This window comes from Salminus brasiliensis, chromosome 20 (assembly GCF_030463535.1).
Source record: "Salminus brasiliensis chromosome 20, fSalBra1.hap2, whole genome shotgun sequence".
Taxonomy (NCBI): domain Eukaryota; kingdom Metazoa; phylum Chordata; class Actinopteri; order Characiformes; family Bryconidae; genus Salminus; species Salminus brasiliensis.
The window spans coordinates 19,718,375-19,727,101 of NC_132897.1; the positions used below are offsets into that span (position 1 = coordinate 19,718,375).

The 8,727-nt window shown below is 39.2% G+C and overlaps 1 protein-coding gene across 1 annotated transcript; it reads left to right on the forward strand.

The window, feature by feature from the left end:
- Window positions 1-1,093: 1,093 nt before the first annotated feature.
- LOC140542262 (sialic acid-binding Ig-like lectin 15) lies at window positions 1,094-5,104 on the forward strand. The gene is made up of 5 exons (XM_072665168.1): window positions 1,094-1,139; window positions 1,248-1,634; window positions 2,947-3,312; window positions 4,818-4,881; window positions 4,982-5,104. Exons 1-5 carry the CDS (start codon window positions 1,094-1,096, stop codon window positions 5,007-5,009), a joined length of 891 nt encoding a protein of 296 aa, XP_072521269.1. The 3' UTR covers window positions 5,010-5,104.
- Window positions 5,105-8,727: the final 3,623 nt, after the last annotated feature.

Below are 8,727 nucleotides of genomic sequence, written 5' to 3' on the forward strand. Positions count from 1 at the left end.
ATGAGGTGCAAGCCAAACCGTGACTTCTGTGCACCATTACACCCCATTTCTAGCACCCTATTGCTCCCTGGGTTCTGAGGTGTGTCAACACCCACTCCCCTCAGTGGCTTGTGTGTGTGTGTTTGCTACATGGATGGGTTAAATGGGACTGTGTGAGATGGTTGAAATGTAGAGATCATCTACAGCTTTAATCCTTTGAGTGGTGGGTATTTGTCTTCTGTCTGAGAGAGGCAGTGTTGTTAAAATGTAGTAGTTTCTTGTTTAATGTGATGAAATAAATGGATCTAAGGTTTTCTCAGGCTTTGGGATTCTCTGAAGTCTTTACTATAAGAGACTGATGGTGAATATTTGGCCAGCGACACATGGCAGATTGTGGTGTGTGGAGGCCTCCACCCAGCCACTTGGGCAACAATAGTCTCCGGGGCACTGCTTCCTGTGTCTCTATGCTTTTTACCCACAAACACCTCCTAAGCCATCCTGTGTGGACCAAGTGTAACACAGTGCTGCGTTCTTATTTCCATTCTTTAAAATGCTCACATTATTGATGCTAAGTCTGTGCTGAATGAAAGCACATGCAGGACTTTGAGATGGATTTGGGTACGTGAGATGTTTATAACTGTCAAGACATGTGAAACTACAACAGAAGTGGCTGATGGGCTTCAGTACCAGAGGAATACGTGGCTTGTGGGTTGAATTTTGGGTCCTAGAGGAAGTGGTATAGAATCACTAGAATCACTAGTTTCTGTGCTTCTTGTTCACACGTCTTGTTTAGAGAAACGCTTTAAAGCTGTGATTCCTGGGCTGGTCTTAAGGGATAGATCCCATATCTACCCATATTTTTGTCTTCAGCCCGTCTTGCAGTACATGGGGATAAAGTAAAAATGGGCAGCATCAGAGGGTCACTGAGAACCATTTAGTAAAATGTTAGCTCAGTTAGACTTGTGTTAGACCAGTTAACTGATGGGGCAAATTTAACACTAATGAATGAATCATGTGATTAGACCAAAATAGCCACAACTACGAGGTTGTCAGTAAAGAGGAGGGGCCTGGCTGCGTGGCTTTTGGAGCTTAAAAATCAGACGAGATGGTGGAGATGGTGCTCTTTCAAACCATATTCTTCTTTTCTTTCTGCTCTTCAGGTATGATATGACTTTTTTTAAGATGAAAATGACGCTCTCTCTTGTTTGCTTATAAATGGAATATCTTGTTCTGAATTACATATTAAACAAAGCTTTCTTTCACATTAGGTCTCATGGCTGCTGATAAGTGGTCAATCACAGTGCCTGAAGCTGTGAACCTAAACGTTGGTCAAGATGCCATCATCCCCTGCAGTTTCACAACTCCATATGAAAACTATCAGGGGGACATTAAAGTAATTTGGCGAATCAGATACCCTTTTAAGGGTCCAATTATTTTCCAGTGTCTAAGCAAGAACAAGCCATCAGAAAGTGGACAGAACTGCACAGAATCCATTGGACGTTATTCTTTATCCGGCAACCCGAGAAGCAACAACATCCCTCTGAGGATAAGCAGTGTCTCCTTCTTGGATGATAAACAGTATTTCTGTCGAGTTGAGATGAGTACAAAAGGAGACAACTACGAGACTGATACAGGAACCAGGTTAAACATCCAAGGTGTGAAATATGGATTTTTTTTGTGGTTTCTAATAAGAATGAGGGTCCAGATTCACTAAAGGCTCTTTTTTGCACTCGTACTTCATAACCTGCTCCTACATTAGCTCTAGCCTTTCATTATCTCTCTGTCTAGTTCTTTGTGTAATGTTATTTGTTTGTTTGTTTGTTTGTGCTGTGCGGGTCGGCCTAACGCAGATGGGTTTCTCGGACTGAGCATTGGTTTCTCCCAAGGTTTCTTCCCCTTAGTATGAGGGAGTTTTTCCTTGCCACTTTTGCATCACCTCCATTGTGGTGCTTGCTCATAAGAGGCACGGACCCGGATCTCTGTAAAGCGCTTTTTGACATTTGTTGTAAAAGGCGCCATATAAATAAACATTAAATTTAATTACATTTTTAACTTTACTTTTTTACATCCCACATAAGATAAAAGTTAGAATCAAATATTTTTAATTTATAGAAAATTGATCTTCAAACATTTCTCTTTTTTTTGCTTAGCTGAAAAAAAAAATTCTAAGACCATTAGTATAAAAAATATTTTCAACAAGACTTTTTTTAAGTAAGAGCTCAGAGGGTCAGCCTTTACAATTCAGTTTAAATAGTTAAATTAAAATAATTAATTTCTATATTTTAACAGGATTAAAAGGAGATACTATTACTATAAGTACTATATGTATTATTAGTTTCTATATAAGGAAAATAATGGTTTTTCAATATCATATCACATTTCTCATAGAAACTAAAGAAAAGACTTTAGTTTGCAGAGAACTTTAGTTTTTTTGGAGAACTGCAATGAAGAACTTTTAATGTTTATCTTGGGATTTTTCATAAAGTTTTTCTTAGGAAAGATTTTGTGAATGGAACAATTTTAGAACAATTTTAGGGCCTTATTCACCAACCACTTTTAGAAAGAAATTTCCTTACAGTTTTCACACAGATCTTGACAGTCACCAGTGTTTTCTCATTTGGGATTTGTTCAGTTTACGAGGACAGTGAGATCCATCTATATAAGAGCAGAGCTGTGAACAATCCTGCTCCAAAAAACACGTCATGAATCTGATGTAGACTTTTTTGGTAGGACTTTGCTTGTTTTCTCAGCCACTAATTTAAGAAGATTCTTATGAAGATATTGGTGAATGTATTGGTGAATGAGTGTTGCAAGTAAACTGCGATGTTGATGTCATGTAAAAATAAGGTTATGATGGTTTACTCATGTCTAGTCATTATAGATTTGGATTACAGCAGGAAAACGAGACAATATCTCAAAGGTTTACTTATTTCACACAGGTTTTCATTGTTTTCTTTTTTCTGGCAGTGCCACAATCTCTAGAGAGCATCTACATACGAACACTTCCATCAGGGGAGCAGTTTGTTACATGTGAAGTTAAAGGAACACCTCCTCCAACTGTAACATGGATCAATCCAGAGATCACGAGTGCCTCACTGGTGTCTGTTCAAAGTGACTGGGCCAGAGCGTCATCCTCTATTCCTGCAAATCTGACCAACATCGACTACACCTGCCAGATACATGGAGAGAACGGACTGCAGCGGCTGTCGATTTACTACCAGGCAGGCAAGAAGCAGGAGCAGCAGATCCCTTTTACGCTGTCTATCGTCTTTGTCGTCCTTTCTGGAATTTTCTTCATCATTTCAGTTACTTTGGCAGTAATTTACAGAAAAGGTAAGAAACAGGCTCATCCTATTTCATATTTACAGCTCAGCAGTCATTCTCAGATAAATAAATAGAAAAAGTTAAATTAAATAAATATGCACAATGAAATCAGAATCATACAGTTCTGCAAATGTTTGGGCACTTCTTGTCAAGCGAAAGATGAACAACCTCAAAAGTGAACCATTTAAAAAGATCATTATTTTACCTGTTAGTTATATTTCACAAAGCTAAAAAACTGAAACTATGAAAATAACTGGGGGTTCTCTGGCGGCCCAGTGGACTACGGCTCTTCCACTTAAAGGTAAAAGTAAAGGTGCACGTATTTGTCACTGTACACAGTGTACACTGTACAGCGAAATGTGTCCTCCGCATTTAACCCATCTGGTAGTGAACACACACACCTGTGTGTTAGGGGCAGTGAGTACACACACACCCAGAGCAGCCAACTCCAGCGCCCGGGGAGCTGAGAGGGTAAAGGCTTGCTCAAGGACCCAACAGTGGCAGCTTGCCGAGCTCGGGAATCAAACCCACAACCCTGTTAGCGATATCCCGGCGCTCTAACCGCTGAGCCACCACTGCCCCTACTTGACCTGAGGGTCGCTGGTTTGATTTCCAGATCATGCCGTCTGCCATCAGCAGCCGGAGCCCGAGAGAGAGCACAATTGATCTACACTCTCTCAGGGTGGGTAGATGGCTCCTTCTCTCCCTACATCACTTCAGTGTGTTAGTTGCCTGGTGCTGTGGCATGGGCAGCAGTTGAAGAAGAGGCAGTGGCTGGTTGCGCATGTGTTGGATTTATATATTTAATAATCAAAAATATTTCTTTACCCAAAAACAGCAAATATAATTCAAATAAAGTAAAAAAAATAATTTATTGTGAAAACAATAAACTGTTTTTTTCTCTTGGTCACAACTTACATTTTTATTTTGGGGACAACCTCATTTTAACTACTACAACCAAACATAGTTTTTACTTTTGAATAAATGAAGTTTTTGCATTTCAAACCCTCAGTCTATAATAGTAATGCAGTTGTGATGTGTATTACATTTCTTTCACTTTTAGTTTTTTTCTTTCACATTTTTATATACATGCAGTAGTATGTTTAAATTCTATGTGGCTTAATGTCTCATAGAACGGGCAAGCAGAGGTTATACTGAGGAAAGGTAACTAAGCTTGTTGTGGGGTAGTTCATACGCTTGCGGTTTCACTTATTCGGTTTCAGTTCTGCTTCACACACCAAGACCGTCCTAATAATAGCCTTCAGCAGAACATCTCAGTCCCCTGAATAACAACATTCATTAGTTGGTGCATGTCGAGTTGTGCTGTTTGCTGAACGTATTCTAAGGTGATCTCATGATGGATTTGAGAGAATCTATATATTTTAAATACAACAAACGTAAGATAATATTTAGGGGATCTTACATGTCAGATCATTATCTCTTAAAATGACCACACAGAGGTTCATAATTGTGGCTGTAAATGATATTAATGTTTTCACACTGCTTTGTTTCAGGGTCGTCTGAGCCTTTGGCCACTTCTCAAGAAATGAAGTTCAGAAAAAGCAGGTCTTTTGAAAGGTGAGGGCTACTGTGGAATTAGCTTACAAACCATTTGAACTCATTTCTAAATTCAGTTAATTTGTACAATTCATTTCTGTTCATCCTTCTTTTCTGACAGAGATGAAGAAATTTACGCAAATGTTTAAGCCTGGGTGACGAGTGGCTTTCAAATAGCAACAGTGCAGTTTTTTAAACCCCATGAAACATCATACATTTGTCTTTTTATGACTTTTTATGAAATCCCAAATAATCTCAATAAATCTGTGTGTTATTTGGTTTAAAGTCAGATGTAGGATATAACTTTATGTTTTTAGCAGATCTGATTGTTTCTCCTGTAAAAATAAAGGCATATAAAGGTAACATATTTAAAAGAGCCATGGTTATGGGTTCTCATACTCTGTGTCAATGTGTGCTCTAAAATAATTAATTTGTTATACCTAAATATATTAAATATATATTAAATATAATATATTTAGTTCAAATCATACATTTTAGGGGGTCCACTTCGAAGCCTAAACCAAGTTATAACCATAAACACTGCAACTATGGCCGATAGACTATAGATACAATGTAAATATACATTTATAAATGTAAATATAAATATTCCAGAGGTAGTGGGCCTAAACCTGCCACATCAGACAACCACGAACCCCCTGCTAACCGACGACCACAGTCCACCACGGACACCGAAGCCTGGAAAGCTGATATCCTTTCCTCACTGAGAGCTGACTTCTCTGCCTTGATTAAGTCAGAGTTAAAGAACACTCCACAGGGCAATATGTTATTGTGACCAGACAACTATATGGATTTCCAATCATTTTAGCTAATGTCTATGCCCAAAATATTGATGACCATTCCGAAACAGTTTTTGACAGAGTGGAATGGGAATATCTTCCATATGTCCAAATTTATATCACTTTTGGTAATCCATTTTTGATACCCTTTGTAAAATTTTTAGTAGTACCACTAGACTATTCGCCTTATGTGGTGCTATTTGGTGTTCGGCAACTAGGAGTCCACCTAAAGTGTACTGTGTAGTGTACTACTTTTTTGTGATTCAAAGATCACAAGATTCACAAAGATTCAAAAGTTTATTGTCGTGCACACAAATCTCAGAAACAGAGAGAAACAGAATAAGTATAATATATATATATATATATATATATATATATATATATATATATATATATATATATATATATATATATAAACTAAGTGCACTAAAGTAAAGCTAAGTACAAGAAAAAAAGTTGAAGAGTAGGTGTACAGTATGGATGCATATGCAAGCTGTGTGAGTAGAGCTGCATGTGCATGTGTAAGGGGCATTGTGCAAGAACAAAAGTAAACAGTAGCAGTGATATATGTAGTGGGCTCATATTAATGGTGCATGTCAGAGTTCAGCCAGTTCAGAGTGGAAGGTGGGAGGAGGTGTTCACAAGCCATCAGGCTTGTGGATAAAAACTGTTGGTCAGTCCTGGACTGTATAGGTGGCCCGATGGTAGGAGCGTGAAGAGGCTGTGTTGAGAGTGTGTCCCTAACAGTCCCTGATAATGCTGTGGGCCCTCCTGATGACCCTGGTCATTTGGATGTCCTGCAGTGAGGGGTAGGCTGCTCCGGAAATGGACTGTGCAGTCTTGACCACACGCTGGAGAGCCTTCCTGTCCTGAGCGGTGCAGTTTCCGTAATGGAGCTGGTAAGAACTCCTGTAGAAGTTGCTGAGAATTTTGGCTGACATACAACCGCGTCAGTCCGAAAGTGAGGAGCTTTATTGCCAGTTTGGTTGGATTGACCGTGTTGAATGCTGAGCTGTAGTTGATAAACAGCATTCTCACATACGTGTCCTTGCCCTCCAGGTGTGTGAGGGCTGTGTGAATGGCAGTGTTGACTGTGTGGTCAGTGGATCGGTTCTGACGGTATGCAAGACCTCATCACTATTCTCTTGAAGCAACTTATAACAATTGGGTTGATTGCCTCGGGGTTAAGTGCCTCAAATCGATCATAGAACTTATTTAGCTGGTCTGGTAGTATAGTGTGGCTGGTTGTGACCTCTCTGCTCCCCTGTTGATAGTTTGTGATGTGTCTTAGTCCTTGCCACATGCACAGGGAGTCTGCAGAGGTGTTGCACCCCTTCAGCTTCAGCCTGTACTGTCTCTTAGCCTTTCTGATGTATCTGCGCAGGTCGTATCGGACCCTTTTGGAGTCTTCAGTGTTGCCTGAGAGAAATACAGTGGAGCGGGCACGTAGCATGGACCGAACATTACAGTTTATCCAGGGTTTCTGGTTGGGATAATATCTGCAGAGCTTTGTGGGAACAATGGTTTCCATGCAGGTGCTGATGTGGTTGGTTACAACAGTTAACAGTACAGTCCTCTCTCACAGCAACAGATCTGAAAACATCCCTGTACTGTTAAAGCAGTCCTGATGCACCAGATCAGTTTCTTCAATCCACACTTGCTTGGGTAGTTGCCTGTATGCTGGGTAGAATGATAAATGGTAAAATGATATGGGACTGTTTGTATTTTATATGCTTAAACTCATTAAGAAAGATATATATTATAACGACAATAAACTGTTTTTCACTTAATCACAACTTATTATTTTTATTTTGGAATAATAATTTTACCTTTAAAAACTCTAATTTTGTTAGTTCATTTTATTAACATTACTATTCAACTTATGTGTTCAGGTTGAGGTTGGTGATGCTGGTGTATGAGAGGATTCAGGGTATAAAAGGATAAATTGGTTCCCTTTGTGAGAATATTTTGTTATAGCCACACGCAGTTGCTATGAGGGGCGGGATATGTTGGAACCTAATTTAATTAAATTTGCTTTTGGTTTAGACTCTTATTTTATTCTGTAGGCTGGCCTTTAGCCTGGTACTTTTATTTTGATGTAGCCTTAGACCACTTGTTCAGGTAAAGATGGCATCTTCCACATGGTGATCAGTCTCAGGTAGATAATAGAAGATGCAGTAGTTGAATAGTTTTTACTGCTTTAACCTAAAAATTTGAAACACACTTAATTGGAATTTAGGATTGGATTTTGGATTAACCCTCTCCTTTATGGATTACAAACAATTTGGATTCAGTCCACTGTGTACCACCTGCTTGCCTGCCTGCTACCTATCTCCCTTCTGCTTGCCTGACATAGTGCCGGACACAGTATTTTAAGATAAGCACGTAATAATTATACAGCATCTACATTTTGGATACAGTTTGTCCCTCACAATTACATTGACAGTCTGCCGACTATTGGAGCTAATGAGACTGTTCATGATATCCCTGAAATAGATCCCCCATCAACTGACTCCCCTCCATCCACTCAACCGCCCATCTGTCCCGCTCCACCTGAGGTTGTCTCTGAGGATGACTTAATAAGAAAACGGGCATCCATAACATATGAGCATTGTCTAAAGCAGTTAGCAATAGAAAAATATTTATGGGGTGACAAGAGGAGGGAGGAGAAGGAGTGCCAACATATGGCAGACGTATATATACTGAATTTAATCACAGTCATCACAGTTGCACGGGTTAAAAACTCATCTGAGGTTTCATGTGAAACAGTTCATATTAGGAATAAGAGACCACATGGAATTTAAATCCAACATATAAAACCTTTAGATGGTGTTTTAATAGATCCTTACTTACAGACTCAGAGTTTGAGAGTTGCATCAGAAAAGAGTGGGCATCCTACCTGGAAATAAATGATTCTCCAGAAACACCATGACTGGCAAAACAGAACTAAGAGGCAAAATCTCAAACTCCTCCCATAAAAGGAAGAAAAAAGATAAAGAAAACTAGACTAACCTAAAATATTTTTTTGTGATGTATGTACTCCCTCTGCACAAAAAAAGACCATACAATG

Coding starts and splice junctions, on each gene's coding strand:
- LOC140542262 (XM_072665168.1), top strand. CDS start 1,094: ATGGTGCTCTTTCAAACCATATTCTTCTTTTCTTTCTGCTCTTCAG. Junction 3,313..4,817: donor GGCAGTAATTTACAGAAAAG/GTAAGAAACAGG, acceptor GCTTTGTTTCAG/GGTCGTCTGAGCCTTTGGCC. Junction 4,882..4,981: donor AAAAGCAGGTCTTTTGAAAG/GTGAGGGCTACT, acceptor CTTTTCTGACAG/AGATGAAGAAATTTACGCAA.